At 33.1% G+C, this 17,909-nt stretch overlaps 2 protein-coding genes across 2 annotated transcripts; both read left to right on the top strand.

Moving 5' to 3' along the window:
* The first annotated feature begins 937 nt into the window (after window positions 1–937).
* LOC107926227 (uncharacterized) lies at window positions 938–6,058 on the top strand. The gene is made up of 5 exons (XM_016857016.2): window positions 938–1,205; window positions 2,070–2,384; window positions 3,289–3,490; window positions 4,732–4,960; window positions 5,643–6,058. Exons 1-5 carry the CDS (start codon window positions 1,107–1,109, stop codon window positions 5,860–5,862), a joined length of 1,065 nt encoding a protein of 354 aa, XP_016712505.2. The 5' UTR covers window positions 938–1,106; the 3' UTR covers window positions 5,863–6,058.
* A 2,290-nt stretch (window positions 6,059–8,348) lies between these two features.
* Window positions 8,349–16,891, top strand: LOC107926226 (GTPase Der). Its single transcript, XM_016857015.2, has 12 exons — window positions 8,349–8,844; window positions 9,436–9,503; window positions 10,253–10,336; window positions 10,455–10,748; window positions 11,749–11,888; window positions 12,249–12,336; window positions 12,498–12,680; window positions 12,887–13,048; window positions 14,083–14,276; window positions 14,410–14,560; window positions 15,507–15,672; window positions 16,561–16,891. Exons 1-12 carry the CDS (start codon window positions 8,469–8,471, stop codon window positions 16,626–16,628), a joined length of 1,974 nt encoding a protein of 657 aa, XP_016712504.2. The 5' UTR covers window positions 8,349–8,468; the 3' UTR covers window positions 16,629–16,891.
* Window positions 16,892–17,909: the final 1,018 nt, after the last annotated feature.

Here is a 17,909-nt window from a genome sequence, read left to right as displayed (position 1 = left end):
ATATAAATGGCTAATATTTATTTAATTTTTTATTAAAAAACGAACAAACCAAATGGACATCCTTAAAAGAAAGGACCTACATATACAATGTTATAACTTTTTTTATGATCCAAATATTGAATTTCAGGTTACATTCAATTTTTAAATAAAAAAATTATTTTAATTATTTGTTTTACGTAAAATACTTCTAACCCTTAAATATATATTAATATAAACGATATTTTAAATCTATATGATCGATATATTGAGCTAAGTTGAAATTTGACATATATAATAAATACAATTATATTAATAAATTTAACAATTAATTATAAAGAAAATATAAAAATATATAAAATCAAATTAATTTTGCACCTATACAAATAGTTGCCTTGATATATATGGATCCCATATTGAGAAATGCCAGTTTACAATAATAAAGTGTCGGCATATACATGACTAAATCAATACATTGTTGAAAAAAAATAGAAACTACAAGTCTACAACAACAACACAACAAATTGGCCAAATACAACATATGGATCAAAAAGAATCAAATAAAAAGACAAATTTTTATTATAATCGACTCGATTAATTTAATCGGTTTAATAGATTTTAATTTGAATAATTATTTTAATTAATTAACAACTTTTAAAATTATAAACTAACCCAGCAAAGAATGATTTAATTTAACTTTCTAATCATTTATAATATATAAAATATATATTATTCAAGTTTAATAACTAAATTTAATAATTAAAGTTGATTAACAAACTGTGTTAATATCGGTTTTTTAGCTTTTAATTTAATCGGGTTAATTTTTGTAAATTATAGTTGATTAAGTTAAATAAAAAAATTAATTAAATCAAACTGGATAAAATCGAATACCCTTCCCTAACTAAAATCAGACTCGAGAATCAAATTGAATATTAAAATGAGAGGGTAAATTAAACATTTAAAAGCATAAAAAATTAGTCTCATGAGTTTATAATATATATTTTTATTCAACAGTCGTTTCCCATTGAAAGAGAAAAATAAATATATAAAAGAAACAGAATACTCAAAAGGAAAAAGGAAAACCCATAAATAAGAAAGAAAATCCGAAAATTTGAAAAAGAAAAAGGAAAATGAAGAAATCAGGAGCAGCAGAGAAGAGGAAAGCTCGAAGATCTTCGGCGTCCGTACAAAATGTTGGCAGAGATCCCAGCTCCGACACTCCTCCTAGGGTTCGTCATTTTCTTTTTCTAATTTATTTTCTCCGATCTAGGGTTTTTGTTTTGAATTGTTAATTGACGCTATGCTTTTTAGTTTTAAAAAAAAAACTTGTTTTTTGATCTGATTTTTTTGAATATGTGTATTACATCTTTTTTTTTTAACGAAGAGAAAAATCTAATTTTATTTGCATTGCTAAGAAATCATAAGATGTTGATTTGTATTAATTGTTGGGACTAGTTTAATTATTGCATTACATTTTTCATGTGAGGGAATTGAGGCAAGAAATTCTATGATCTTTTTTTTTTTTTTTTAAATCTAGTTTATTTCTTTTGAAATGTTATTTTTTATTATATTAAGCATTAAAAGGGGGGAAATGAGGAAGGGAAATTATGATCACGTTTGATGCTTTTCCTGGAAAGGCTCGGTGTAGTGGATATGGTAAAATTGTGGAAATTATGATGGCTTAGTCTCGATAAGTTTGCTAGACAAATTCGGAAAAAGTTGTTTCCATTGTGGAAAAATGATTGCATTTTAACTTACTAATGGTTAAAAAATCTGTGATGATATATTTTGCTTGACTGTCTAGGATGATTTTATGATTTGTACTTGTTTGCCCGACCAACTGGACTTATGTTACTTGAATGCGAGGATTTGATACGATTATGCTCAATTTTTTTCCCAAGTTTTCCATGTATTGGAGGGTCATATCCCCATACATTTGGTTTTTAGGCTTGATTTTGATCTTTGTGTCTTGAATTTGAGGGTTACTTGTGTTCCAATGTGTTTGTCCTGGCCAATTTTTATAAGTGATAATAATTCGTGAATTTTATAATGTTATTGTTATTTAATTTCTGTGACATTTCCTTTCTACCCAGAAACAAGCTGCCAAGCAGGATGTATATCAATTGTTTGCTGAGAAAGTTAGAGACCATAAAGATTTGGAGTCTAGATGGGCTGTCTTGCAAGAAACTCGTGTTGAATATTTTAGGGGGAAGGATTTTGTAAGCTTTATGAAAAATCATCCTGAGCTTAAAGAAATACTGGAATCAGATAGAGATCTTGAAACTGAAGATATTGCCAATAATTTGTTACAAAAAAATCTTTTGGTGCGGTGTGACCGTGTGGTGAAAACTGTTCGTCCGGGGAAGAAAAAGTTGTCTACCTGGCCTGCACATTTAGAAATCTTTCCTGTAAGTATTTTATTTGTGTAACATTAAAATATTTGATAAATCATTTACTTATTTCACTCTTAGGTAGTATGGCTGTTTGAGATTCTTATACAAAAATTTCTATGTGTCTATATGTCTATATGTAATGTGTATTCTTGTTTACTTTGTTAATATATTCAAAGAGTTATCTTAAAATGCAGACTAGGTCTGTCCAAAATTTTTCAGGATAAACCTGAAGATTTCATGCTTACAATTTGTAAATACTTTAGGCCTAGACTTATATACATTGATCTACTATGTTTTCTCAACCTAAGTCTCAGGGGCTTGTTTCATCTTATTGAGTTATCCCCTAACCTGAAGTCTTCTATATATCAAGGATTGGAATCTCTTTTTGGTCTGACTAAGATGATAACTTCTGTTTCATGTGGTCTTGGATGCTTTTCTGTGACAAAAGGTATTATATGTTATAAACATTCACTGTCATTTGCTTCTGTACAAAGTTTATTTTATGGTCCCTGCCCCACCTCCTGCCCCCTAATTTCTGTGCCTTAAATGCTCTGGTGCTGTTTTCATATTTGCTCTAGAAGTAATATGCATTTATTGTTCAGTTAAACTTGCATTATTCATTTTATTCGTCATTAAACCAGTTAATTATTACAAAATTACACTATTAACTAAAGCAGACACATTGTCATTATTTGGGAAGACAATATAAAGTCTGCTTTCACATGAAACTAAGCTTCTAAATTATTGCATTTCGGAATGCTGACATTGCCATTTGAAACAGCCTCCATTTGCTCTTGCAATTGGCTATGGCTATTTTTCTTATGCTTTCTCTGTTTTCTTATCCATATTGTTGTTATTCTGCAGAATCACCTGTCTTCCTCAAACTAATGCTTTTATCTGGTTCTGACCCCTTTTGCAGGAGCGAGTGTTCTCTGAAAATGATGCCTTTTTTGCATGGACGTTTGTGAAACGAAGGCCATTATGGCAGACACTTCTCTCATTTTTCTGGCCCATATTGACTCTTGCAATCTGCTTGTTTCCTGTATATCCACATCGATGCAAATTACTAATACTCTACTCATGCGCGGGACTTCTTCTACTTATTCTCTCCTTGCTTTTATGTAAGTTTTTCTCTATTAATTTCTTTTTCTGGATGTTATTTGATATTAATATTCATTGTATCCTTTTCTATGTAATTTGGTTAATTCTTTTCCAATATTAGGAACATTTTAATGCTATTCAAAACTAAATTTTCTTTGTTTACTATGTTAAAGTAGAAACATTGTTTGTAAATGCTGGCCGAAGAAAGCAGTTGTTAGTTTGATTTTGGGGTTGGTGACTAGCATTTGAAATGATGTTGGTACAATTCCTTGCCTATCAAGCAAGGTTTTTATGCCCATTTGGGTTTTATTTGCTAAGTAAATATTACATTACTTTTAAACCCTGTTTTTTAGGCACTGAACCCTGTTGTCATGTGTGCTATTCTAAGATTGTAATTCTATATCATTACAGTTTTATCTAATGTTAGTGTAATTCTTTGCTCAGGTTTAAATTTCGGTTAATGCAACTAAACTTTTGGCCTAATAATGCCACTTGATGTAAGCAGTTACATTAATTCTCTCTTACTTGGGTTACTGCACATACAATACTGATGTGCATGTAGGTTGCACCCTTTCTATGTAGATGGTGCATTTGTTATTTCGGTCTTGCCAATAAGATAGGTACATACAAGACAGATGTGCATGTAGTTGTGTCCTTTCTATTCGTCTTGTCAGTAAGCATCTGTCTTAGTCACTGATAATATAAAACTTATGAATTGGTAGCGATTGTATGTTCTCCAATCTCTCTTTCTCTCTTGTGTGTGTATACTACTGAAATAACAATAGCATATGACATGGGAACTGAACTGAGCTATGGTCTTTGGGAACACAAAAATATAACAAAATTCATGTGGGCTATAACTGACTTTATACTGGAAGAGGAAACGTTGTATGTTAATTTCCTTTCCACTAGTATTCCCCATAAACTAAATTACCAACTGCGTAATATATCACCAAAAATTCCTTTAGGAAGTAAAATAGTGAGCCAGAGATACATGTTGTATCTCAAACCAACTTTCCGGTCAAATTTAGGGACAAGTGGAACTACCTTGGTAAACCCCTTATGTTTGCACTTATTGCTGTTGAGTTAAAACAGATTAGTGTCTTGAACTGCCTGGCTCTGATCCTGGTTTGTAAAAGGTTATTTGCATGATCAATTTTAGTTGTTCAAATCACCGGTTTTTTCTGTTTTTCTGTACCTTTTTTCTATTGCATGTTTGCTTTTCTTTTCTCTATTTTCATTCAAATTTTAAACTTTGTAGTGAGAGCTGCAATATTTGGTGCTGCATGGATCGTCCTGGGAAAGCGTATTTGGTTCTTCCCTAACATCCTTGCTGAGGAAGCAACGCTGCGAGAATTGTTCCGGTTTTTGCCCAAAAAAGATGAAGAAGAACGTCCAAAATGGACAGCAAGACTGTTTTATGCAATTGTGGCTGTCTTGGTTATATTGCTGCTGAGGCATCATGCTCCTGATGAGGCTGCTAGAGCAAGGTCAGTTCCAAATCTGCTCTTGGTCATAAGATTTTTTTATTTTTTTTTCCTATTAATCCAGAGAGCAGTGTGATCATATTATTGCGGTAAAAGTACCATGGAGGCCCTTGTACTAGAAGTTGGATTACATTTTGCCCTGTCTACTCAAAAAATGAGCAAATCATTCCATATACATTAGTTCAAAGAGCATATTGGTGCTTTCTATTAAAAATTTCATCTATTTGTGCTATTAAAAACTGGCGTAGCTAACGGGATAACCAGACAATGATATGTGGCATGCCACATGTACATCATGCTGACGTAGAGGGATCTGTTTTTAACAATAGAAATGGTGAAAATTTTAATTGAAGGATTAGTTTACTTTTTGATTTAACGTATAGGGACTATTTGCCCTATATTTTTTAGTAGTTGGGGCAAAATGCAATCCTACTCTTAGTACAAAGGCCACCATGGTACTTTTATCTATTAGTGCTTTAAAAGGCCCATACAGTGCTTCATGATTTCCATCATTAAAGGCATCTTCACACTTGATCTAGAATTTAGGAGGACAATTGTAGTCTTCAAGCACTTACATATGTGTGTATACATCATGTGTTTCGTTAACAGTTTCAATCATTCTGGACTGGTGTTCTTGGAATCATTCGGCATCATACATCTAAACCCTTTTATACTACTCTTGCAGGTATCAAAAACGGATGTCGAACATAATCGACGACGTCCTCGAATGGTCTCCGAGCCTAGCTCTCTCCGGGATGATGGAGAAACAACCAGTAGTTAATGCCACAGAAGATAACAACAAATTTTCAAATGAAAGTAAGGTAAACTCTGAAACTGTAACCCCCCCAGATGAAACTGAAAATCCCGACGAAACCGATCAACATCAGACCAATAATACCATATGATAACGATGATCATGTTGGTAGATGGATTATAGTTCCTAAATGAGTGTAATATCAACTGAAGAAAAAATAAAGGGCAGTTGGTTATTAAATTTGTGTTTTTTTGAAATATAGGTTAAAAGAACTAACTCTAGGGCACAGTTTAAGTCATGTGAGAGGTTTATAACTATACATTAAAATATTTGATGTTGCTTTTTTATGTTTTTGGTAACCTTTGGGTAAAACTGATTCCATATTTTCATTTATATATGCATTATGCCTATAAATTATTTTTTGGGGCTAAGCCATATAATCTGAATTGAATTATCTAGATTAATTTATGACAAATATCTATCTATATTTATATCTATTATATTTAAGTCCAAAGCTGAGTTGATGTTACGAGCCAACTAGATATTAGTTTAGTTATGAAAAGACTAAAAACTCGATTCCTTTTATAAAGTACCAATTATTATTATAAGTGTGTTTTTGTTTTGGTTAGAATGTGATGTTAGTCTATAGACTTGTAAAGAATTTGAGGTTTGTTCTCTTTATTTTAAAGTTAAAAATGTAATCCATTTACTTTCTCAAATTCAAAATCCCAATCATTAAGGTAATGGCATATTAAAATTTGTCAATTTAATATGTTTATTTTTTACCTATCAATGAGGAATTTTTTTATAAAAATAGTAAGTATTTTTTATTAAAATTGATCGATTAAAATTCCAACTTGACTTTGTCAAAAAAATTTCCAAATTAAAATTTTGATAAATTTTAATCATAGATTTAAATTTAAAATTTGACAAAGTTCAAGGAGTAATGGCATATTCTGACTTTTTTGTATTTTTATATAAAATTTATAAAGATGAATTTAAATTCATGTACGACGAATCTTGAATTTAAGATAACACAATAATAAATTAGAAGTTTTTTTTTTTCGTTCAACACAAAAATAAAATTAGATGAAACATATAAAAAATGTAATTTTTTCTTTTTTTTTAAAGAGGACAAGTTTATAATAGACGAGAAAGGTTTGTGGGTTTAAAGATAAAGCTAAACATTTTTATTTTAAAATAAAATAAATCACCTCCCATTTTATTTTTCAAACTTTTGGCGCATTTTAAAAGGTTATGATTTTGGTTTATTTAGTCATATTTTTAATTATTCTTTTAATATAAGAGAAAGAAGTACCGAATTTAGCGTCAATTTTTTATCATTTAATAGATATAATTTGATATTTTAATCTCAATTTAAAATAATTTAATTTTTTTAATTTAAATTAATATTATTTTTTTATAAAGAGTTATTTTCAGTATTCAATTATTATATAAATTTATTATTGTCCAATGTATTTGATTAAATTTTCACTTGAGTTAGTGCAAATTTATAATGGATAAAATAGGATTGATTAGCTTTTATTTAGCTAGGTTGATATAGGTATTGTTATCAATGCAGAAGAGATATAGATTCGAGTATGTAGAAACATATTATCCTTCTATATATATGGGTTGGAAAGGCTTATAGGTAGTTCGTGTAAAAAATAGTCGATATAATCAGAATATATAATGAAATTATTTAAACAAAAATTTTTAACTTTATGATTTCCCCCTATTTGCATGATCAAATGCAAAATTATTATTAGTTGAACAATTTATTAGATTCTTCATTCTGCGTGTGGTCGAATAATTGTAAAAAAAAATTCATATGTCGTCACTTTGATAGCAACAACTAATAATATCATTAAATACTAGATTATAGCATACCATGATGTGAATGGATTTAAAAAATATATATTTATTAAAATTTTACGCATAAATCAAATAAAATTTTGGTTTAAATATTATGATGTATTAGGCTCAAATCTTATGGTATGTGAATTTTTATTAAATTTATACAAAAAGATAAAAAAAATTCTAATAATAATATAACTTATTCCGTAAGAGACATTGTTTTTTTTAGCTATTTCTCAAATTATTATCAACAATATTTTAAAAATAAATGACTAAATTATATCAAATTATATTGATTAAATATTAAACCTCTAATTTTAGTAGAAAAGAGAGACTAAAATTAAACTTTGACTCAAATTACCAGTGATATCTCAATAAAGTCATTTCGTTATTAGAATAGTTAACTTAATTGTTAAATTAAACGTCAAATCTCATGTGACATAATTTAAAATGAAAAAAATTAAAGAAAAATAAATATTTTGAATATGAATGTTGTAAAATTATTGATTTAAAAGTTTTCGAAGCTTTTAAAAAAGTTATTGTTTATTCTCTATTTTTTTCCGGTTTTACTTTATTTTTAGTTTTTAATTTTATTTTTCTTTTCTTTGAAAAATTCATTTTAGTCACATAAGATTTTGTGTGTCATTTAATAGTTAAATTAAAGATTTTAATAATGGAAGGACCTAATTGATATAATTGAGGATTTAATTAGAATGTTTCGAAATTTAGGGACCAATTGAAAATGAAGTTTATAGTTTAGGATGTCTGGTGGAATTAAACCGGGAGAAAGGATAAACCTCTGTAAAGTCTCAACCGCCAAAGCCAAACCTCCCTCCCCTGAAGTTTCGGTTTTTTTTTTTGAACACTCTGAAAGTTCTGAAACAGCTTGAAAGAAGAAAAATGGCATGTTTTTGTAGTATCCAATTCCTCCCTTTCGCTAAATCACTCACTCTCCTTTCTCCCATTGCCACACTTTCCTCTCTTCCTCTTCGCCCTATTCGTTCTAATTTCTCTCCTCCGCCGGTTTCCTCCCTCCCTTCTCCGTTTCTCTGCCGCTGCACCTCTGCCACTTCTCCGCCTCCTCACTCCGACGGATTCATAGGTTTTCTAGACGACGAAGAAGAAGAAGCTGCGGCGGCGGGGGAGAAGGAGGAGGAGGAGGAAGACGAAGAAGAATTTTATGAGGACGATGATTTGGACTTGGAAGCACTTGAATCCGAAGCCAAAGATGCCGTTCGTAGCTATTCGACTTCCTTATCTCGCCAATTAACCATTGGTAATTTACCTCTCGTTACTCCTTTTTTTCCCTTTCTCATTGGCCTTTTTTTGTATTGTGCCTAACCTTTAATCAAAATTGAGATTCAGTCACTGAATTAAAGAAATAAATCCTCTCTCTCTCTCTCTCTCTCTCTCTCTCTCTCTCTCTCTCTTTCTTTTCGATTTAAGAATCCTAGTGCAATAGTATTTATTTTCTGTCAAAATTGACGATCTAAATATCAATATATTTATCTAATCATATAGTAATTTCAGAAGCAAATTATTATGAACTAATGAGCAGAGCAAGTAAATTATTACGAAATCAGTAAGCAAATTATTAGGAACTCAGTGAGCATATATAGGAGTAAGTAAAATTTGACAATTATTGGATTAGAAGTTTTAAATAAAAAAAGTACGAGCCCTGACAACATATATCTTGACTTTTATTTATTTATTTATTTTCGAAAAGTTGCTAAATAAGGTGTTTTATTTGGTTAAATATTAAGTCAGAAGTTAAATTATAACAACTGTTCTCACGTAATTGTGTTTGACTGCTTGTTATTTTTAATTCTTCCCAAAATTATATTATTGTTATATATATTTTTCTCAGAGGACGAGACAGATGATCTTAAGGGGTTTAAAGGAAAGCAGAAGAGGCGTAAAGGTGCAACCAAAACTGTAAGTAAAGCGTACTATCTTTGGTTATTGTTGTCTCCCGATTATGATGATTACCGTGCTAATTAGTTTCTGAAGGGGTGACTTGAAACCATATGATTGTAACTTGCAAGAGAGAACTGATTATCTTTGCTTCATTTTTCTTGTTCTTTCTATTTTGTCACAGTGTGTTGCGTCTTCTTTACTTGTTAGTGTATTGTTTTAAAGCTCTTTGGAAATTCAGTGCTTAGAAAAAACATTTGCAGCATGGCAAAATTTGTGTTCTAGGTTGGAATTCCATTTTATGATGATGTACATATTGTCAATGCTTTAATACTGGTGCAAGGGTTTTATTGGTTTGTTTCTGTTTTAACATTACTTGAAAGAATATTGTTGTACCAGTCTGTTGCTTTTTAACTGTTTTTGCAAGCTGAGATATTTCATGGCTGTTTTTAGCTGCTCTGTGTTATCTATGTGCCTTATACCAGTTTCATATTTTTTGAGAGCTATGTGATGCCGTAGCTTAAAATTTTGAAAGATTGGAAATATGTATGGCGGAAACATATTGAAAAGCTGAGAGCGTAGGCATATGAACTTCTGTTTCATTTTTGAAATGTCTGTTAAATACTTAAATTTACAAATAGCTTTTTGAACCAATGATTATTGTGATGTAGTTCAAAAAATATCTTTTAGGATGTAAATGGGGACTCTCCTTTTTAAGATATACTAGAAATTTTGTTACTACTGACCGAAAATTTTAAATCCTTTTGCAGATTCCTGACCATCTTCTTCCAAAAGTCACAATAGTTGGAAGGCCAAATGTTGGGAAATCAGCATTATTTAATCGCCTTGTGGGGGTATAGTCCACAAATATTTCTTTAATTCTTATGAGTGACCAAATGATCGGCAATGTGTAACTAAGTGTATGCTTTTAGATTGTCAAAAATGTCACTCTTTCATGAATTTTGTTTACAGGGAAACAGGGCGATTGTGGTGGATGAACCTGGGGTTACCCGGGATCGATTGTATGGTAGATCTTTCTGGGGAGATCATGAATTTGTGGTGGTTGATACTGGAGGAGTTATAAATGTGTCAAAGTCACAGGCTAATGTAATGGAAGACTTGGCTATTTCAACAACTATTGGCATGGATGGGATTTCATTACTCTCTAGAGAGGCAGCTGTTGCAAGGATGCCTTCTATGATTGAACGGCAAGCTACTGCAGCTGTTGAAGAAGCATCTGTCATTATATTCCTTGTAGATGGGCAGGTACACTTCCTGTTTCTTACGTTGGCCATCATTGTTTTCTTTTGGAACTTTGACCTAATAATACAAAAGGTCGAGAAAGTTTATCTAGCACATTTGAATCACGTTTCTCGTGAATGTTTGATTGAGTTTTGGATTTATTAAAAAAGAAAGAAAGAAAGAAAGAGATTTAGGATCTCTTTTAAGCTGAATGGAAAAAGGAATGATAGTATTTTATTCTTAAATTTACTTAAAATTGCAATCTAATGAAATAAAATCACTGACCATTGAAAACGTTCCAAGTTGTTGGAGTAACTGAGTGGCTAAATAATTATTTAGAAAATGTTTTGAAAGTAACAAGACAGTGAATAAACATTTAAGTTGAATCATGTATTGCCTTGAGTGCTTGCTGGCATCAAGGAACTTAACTAGACACTGAAGGTGACTAGGAAACAACTCTGCCTTGGAGAATTGAAGTTTGTTATGTAGCATTTTTACATATAAGGTTATAGTTTCTCATAGACTTATACTGAAGTTGGGCTTTCCAACTGCCAATTTGTTTGAATTGTCACATAAAAAAGGCACTATGGCTTTGTTTTCCTAGCCAAAGAATTGTAAACTTTTACATGTTTGCTCCATCTCTTCTGGCATAGGCAAGGAAGGTCCTAAGCATTGACCTGAGTGCAAGTAGCTATACTGTTTTTCTTTTATGTTATATATATGTGCAAAATAAAAGAAAATTTCTTAACTAAAATTTGAAGAAGCTATGAAGAAATAGTCTTGAGAGCTGGCTGCCTGTATGTGAGGATTAGATGCTTTTAGAAGGGAAAAACTTGGGAATCAAAATCTAGGAAAATTATGCATCAGTATGGTGGATAACTTAATGGATATTTTATCTACCTTGATAATTGTTTATCTTGGCAGCAATCTGTTTCAGTTATATGAAATGAAACCAACTATCCATTATTCTATATCTTTTGAATAGTTCAACTTGCCAAGTTCTTGTTTGTATGATACTGAACAGGCTGGTCTAACGGCAGCTGATGTGGAGATTGCAGACTGGCTTCGAAAGAGCTACTCAAGTAAATATATTGTCCTTGCAGTGAATAAGTGTGAATCTCCACGGAAAGGAGTCATGCAAGCATCAGAGTTTTGGTCATTGGGGTAATTCTTAAGTTCTGTTTTGCTGAGATTTTTTTGGTTTTCAATACTTAATGCTTATTGGCTATGCGTTGAGTGTAGCTTACAGTTTGCATGGCATTAAAAACTTAGCTCTGATGTTACTGGAGTAGCTCTGTCTCTGCCTTTCTCTTTCTCTCCCTCAACCTCATGCCACTTCCAATTTTCCTCTTTCTTTCTACTTTTACCACTGAGAAAAAAGATTTGGTTGGTGACTATTGCTTTTTATTTGGAGAGGTTTATTATCTCAAGTTATCTCTTTTTATTTTTGGTAGACCTAGGAAAGCTGTTATTTTATTTCACTTCTGCTTAACTTTTGATGAATTCGTTCAACCATAAAGCCAGGTTCTCTCCGATTCCTATTTCTGCTTTATCTGGGACTGGAACTGGGGAGCTTCTTGATCTTGTTTGTTCAGGGCTTAAAAAGACTGAGGTAATTTGGCTTTATGATTTCTCTTTGTTAACAGTTCCGTTTAATTTCTTGTGCTCAACTTTTCCATTTCCTTTGTGGAACTGTTCTTAATTTTTATATTTCTTAATGATAATCTCAATTGCTTTCTCTGCTAAGCACGTGGCTTCTTGATTGTATTGTAGGATGTAGAAAATATGGACGAGGAAGAGAATTATGTCCCCTCGATTGCAATTGTTGGTCGACCAAATGTTGGTAAAAGCAGCATTCTAAATTCTTTGCTTGGGGAGGATAGAACAATTGTGAGCCCCATCAGTGGTACCACTCGTGATGCAATTGATACAGAATTTGTTGGACCTGATGGCCAGGTTTCTTTAGTTCAGAAATACCTTTATTACAGCTGATAGCCTGCATGTCTTGGTTCCGCTTCTATGAGTGGGAGATCAAATTTTTTTATGCTTGAAGGGACCGGTGATAAAGAATGAGTAGAAAAGAAAAATAATGTCCCGAGGTCTGTTTGCTTTTGAATTCCAGTTTCTTTCTGAAACTTAATACGTGGGTCATCATTTTGCAGAAGTTCCGGCTTATTGATACTGCCGGGATCAGAAGAAGGGCATCTGTAGCTTCATCGGGTAGTACCACTGAGGCTTTATCAGTGAACAGAGCATTCCGTGCCATCCGTCGGTCTGATGTCGTTGCTCTAGTCATTGAGGCCATGGCTTGCATAACTGAACAGGTACTCTATCGGTGATTTCTAGACAAATGGCGTTACTAATATTATGGATTCAAGATGCTTGGTCTGTCCTTCATCAGCATATAGTGTTAGCCATATTGCAGTGTTAAGCAGTGCTTGAACATATAGAATGGAAATATGATGACAGATTTTTGTATTTGTTAAATCAAGTTATACCAAGTTGATTTAGATGTAACAATTTAGAGATCTTATGAAAATTAATGTCATCCATTTAATGGTAATGACTGGCAAATCAATGCAACAATTGCACACATGAGCTTTGATTTCCTCAATAAACAATTCAAGCGTAAGCAAGATTCAATTAGTCCTATAATCATTGACTTCTCCTTGGAAGAAAGTGGAAATTAACAAATCAGTGATAAATGTACTGGAAAATAATATTGTTGTGGTTGCTGCTGCTGCCTTACTTTGATTCTTGAAAATGAAAGTTCTTGGTAAAGGTCTAGTGATTTATACTGCCCCCAATCCTTGGTGACTATTGGAAGTTTTGAATTTTCAGCAAAAAGACCAAGGAAGACCATGGAATATGCTCTGTTTTTGTATTTGAGTCAATCGTTGTGCATCTTCTCATTTTTGGTACAACCCCTGCTATATTCACTAATATAATCCTAACTAGCCTTTCCTAATTCAACGATTAAGGTTGATGGATTCTTACTGAAGGTTTACAAAAGGGGAAAAATGCAAAAATGAAAAAAAGAATACAATATATGGGCTTGGATTTGAAATTCTTGCTCCTTTTTGGATGCTTTTTCCATTTTTTTTATCTTCAAATCTTTCTATAAATAATTGAATTGTTTGTCTATTAGTTGATTGAAGATAATATTGATTTAGGAAGTTCAGTACGAAGTAAATTTAGTGGTAACCAAACTTTGAGATATTTTTCATATTAACTTATTGATATTTCTATAATAAAACAAGGTATGTGTCTTGACCTGTTAATCTGATGAATTTTTGCCCCCTAATTGTCCTTTTGATTATTTTGTTAACGGTTGTGTTATTTTGTCTTGTTGTCGTAGGATACTAGAATTGCTGAGAGAATAGAGAAAGAAGGAAAGGGTTGTCTGATTGTTGTAAACAAATGGGATACAATACCAAATAAAAACCAGAAAACTGCAACATACTACGAGCAAGATGTTAGAGAGACGATGCGCATGCTTGATTGGGCTCCCATTGTTTATTCTACTGCAATCACCGGTCAGAGTGTTGAAAAGTATGTGTTTGACCTGCCATATCTTATCATTTTATTGTTACAACTGAGTTTATGAGTTGTTAAGATGTTGTAAGACCATATTATTAACCATTATGTCGTATCTTTTTTGCACTAATTGTATTTTTGGATTCAGGGTAATTGTTGCAGCTAGCACAGTTGAAAAGGAGAGAGCAAGAAGACTTAGCACGGCAATATTGAATCAAGTGATTCGGGAAGCAATAGCATTCAAACCCCCTCCTAGGACACGAGGTGGCAAGAGAGGACGTGTTTATTATTGCACTCAGGTATTTTTGTTACTTAGCAAAATAATCAATTATATCATGGTGCTATTTATTGGGATTGTTCTGTTGTTATCTGTATATGTTTATAAAGGCCGATTCACCTTCTTCAAATTTGAGCTGTTTTGCAGTTCATTCTTTCCTAAAGCTAGCTGCTTCATTTCCAAACCTATTCTTTTCCTGAATCTTCTCTTCGTCTGCCACCATTTCCTTATCAGAAACTTCCACTTTCTCGGCTTTTCTTCTTGGTGCCAACATTTGAAACTATTTCATTTCAGTCTTACATCATATTGAACCATCCATTAACCATAATGCCATGGGATTTTTTATTAAGTTGTTTGAAACTGATTTCTAGCTGCTGTTAGATATGAATATTTTGCCGCCCATTTCTATGCTAGGGAGCTGCCAACATGAGATAGCCTATTATTTGTTTGTGCAAATGAACCATTCAACGTTTCAAGAGACTGAAATCTTCATTCTTTAAACGGAGCTTAGTCTGTATAATTTCCATATGTTTTGGCTGTTATCAGTTGTTTGCAAGGACCGCACCTGTTTGTTAATCACAATAAGCAGCTTTGTGTGCAAGTGCTATCTTCGTTTATACATTACTATTGGGGAATTGGTCTTTTAGAAATGTTGTTCTTCCTTTCCAAATTCTAGTTCTTATTTATTTAGTATTAAATATAATATAAAGTCTAAACCACTTGTAGTATATATAATTAAATATGGGAAAAGCACTTAGATGAAGATGCACTTGTCGTATTCCTCTTTCTGTTTGGTTCATAGCAATTAATCACCTATAGCACATCCTAGGGACAGTTCTTGTGCCCTGGACTTCGGTTAGCATGCCCTTTCTTGATGGAGCAATTCTTTTCTTCTGCAGTTCTAAATCTTTAACTCGAATAATGTAGTTTATGTGACACTTTGTATCCAATAATCTCTCCTTTTGCAGGCAGCTATTAGGCCACCTACATTTGTTTTCTTCGTTAATGATGCAAAACTATTCCCGGAGACCTACCGACGTTATATGGAGAAGCAACTTCGCTCAGATGCTGGGTTCGCTGGTACTCCTATCCGACTTCTTTGGCGAAGTAGAAGAAAAGTGGAAAAAGACGAAGGTCAGTTCTCTTATCATTAACGGTGATGATGTGTTTGGTTATGTGTGACTAAATGATTTATCAAAATAGCTTGCTAAATTACCTTCTTGCACCATTGTGTTTTCTCACAATGGCCATTTCTACGCTGTGCACTTTTGACCATAGGCTGGTGGCACAATGGTAGCTGCTGGCATAATATTTCACGCATTTGCTCATATCTTTGACAATATCTTTGACCGATTTTGTCACCTGCATGCCTTCGTAGACTTCCCTTGCTTTATTACGAGTCTTATATTTGGTGAGCCTAGAAAGCCTTGCCCAGAGGACTCACTTATAGCTGAAAAGCTGATTTTAAGAAGGGCTCCAACTCTTTGAGCATTCTTTTTCCCATCCCAGACCAGGCCCTTAGTGATTGGTTGAGTCCATAAAGGAACCTCTATATGTTAAAAACCTAATCCGGTCATAGGCACTCTTAAAACCAGGTTGTAGGTCTGACTAATCTCGGTTCAAGAAGCCATTATTGACATCTAGCCAGTAACGAGGTCATTATTTTACAGCGGCAACTGGCAACAAGTCTGATTGTTTTCGTTTCTGCTCCATGATCAACAGTTTCTTGATAACCAAATTCTTAAACTATTTAATAATTGTTCAATATTTTAGATGGATTATGCTGTTTTTTGTGGATTTTATCATCTTGTAGTTGTAAGCTAGGTATATTTACGCCGACGTGTTTCTTTCAAAGCCTAAATTCTTCGATCTGGTTTCACCGAGAAGATTTCTATTAATTGATGAAAATATTTGGTTGATCCTGCCTTTGGTTCATATAACAGAGTTGAAATACTGTATCTTTCTTATCAAGTTCATCACGGAACTAACAGATTCAACCCACTTTCCTCGAATGGTTTTCAGGTAAGGCCGCAACAAGAACAAGATCGAATCTCTCTCCACGTGAAGGAAACGTAGCATTAACAACATGAGCCGGCGTATTATATTCTTCCTCTCAAACATAAACAGGGTTTTCCTTCAATCTATTCGAGAGCTTTGTTTGAAGAAGTTATCTGAGGGCATTTAAATCCGTTTGCCTCTATGGCAGCAATAAGAGATACTCTCAACTCCCTCATGAGTCTCCAAACTTGAAAGCAGAGCTGAATACCCTCAGGTATTTACATCCAGATTTTGTTGTAAATCTTATATAAACAATATTTTAAAAGCTAAGTGATTATGAGATTGTGGTGGTCAATTGTTATTGTTTTCATGAGTTAGCTTTGTTGCCATACATTATTCACTATTTTGCGTAGATTTCATTACGAAAGAATGCGACAGTTAATAGCGTAACAAGCAGCTCAATCATTTTTAAGTAAAGTCTTAAGTTCGAGTTTTGTGGATGAAAAAATAACAATCGGGATAATTTGGAGCCTTATATGGTTTGATTTCAGATTTGGTCAAGGCTTTGTGGTTACCAAACAACAGGAGTTCTTTTGTTTGTTTTTCCTTCTCTTTTTTATTTTTTTTTGTTAAGTCGATTATTGTTAAAATAAGATCTATTAGTGAGTGTACAGCCCAATTTTGCCCTAATTCCATTACCCAATTTGCCTTGGCCCAATTCCAAACCCACCTAGACCTAGCCTAACCCGGAGCCCAAAACAAGACCCAACTAGCCCAACCCCCTCAAAGCTAAGCTAGGGTTTCAGAAAAGAAACCCTAGCGCCGCATCTATGGTCTTTAGACCTTCGGCCTTCTGGCGCCGTCGCCGTACCCCGCACCCTTGACCCTCTACGCCACCATCATTTGTCGCGTCCCATCCGCACCTACTAGCTTCATCAACACCTGCAACACAAAGCAACAGAGGACACAAAAAAAACGCAAAAATAGAAAACAACAGCAGATAAAAAATACATTTTGATTGTAATATTGGTTTTGTTTTATCTTGGGTATAAAAGGCCATTTTCTGGAATCTAAAAAAAAGGGAGGCGCATATTGTATCAAAAGAACAGGAAATCAATAAAAAAAAAGGTGATTTTCGAAAGGCTCCCTGGTTTCTTCCGTTTTTCTTTTTCTTTTTTTGGGTTTTCTTTTCGGTTTTGATTTTGATTCATCTTAGAAAAGAACAAAAAAACAAAGTTTAAAAGGGAGGGAGATTACCTTGTGGTCGCGATCTTGGCCCTCCTCGTCGCCATCGGAGAACGGGCTAAGGTCGAGGCCGTTGAACGCCATCATTGTTTAAGAAACGGCGCCGATGAAGCTTCTTCTCCTCCTGG

This window comes from Gossypium hirsutum, chromosome A08 (assembly GCF_007990345.1).
Source record: "Gossypium hirsutum isolate 1008001.06 chromosome A08, Gossypium_hirsutum_v2.1, whole genome shotgun sequence".
Taxonomy (NCBI): Eukaryota; Viridiplantae; Streptophyta; class Magnoliopsida; order Malvales; family Malvaceae; genus Gossypium; species Gossypium hirsutum.
This window is presented reverse-complemented; position numbering and strand designations above follow the sequence as displayed.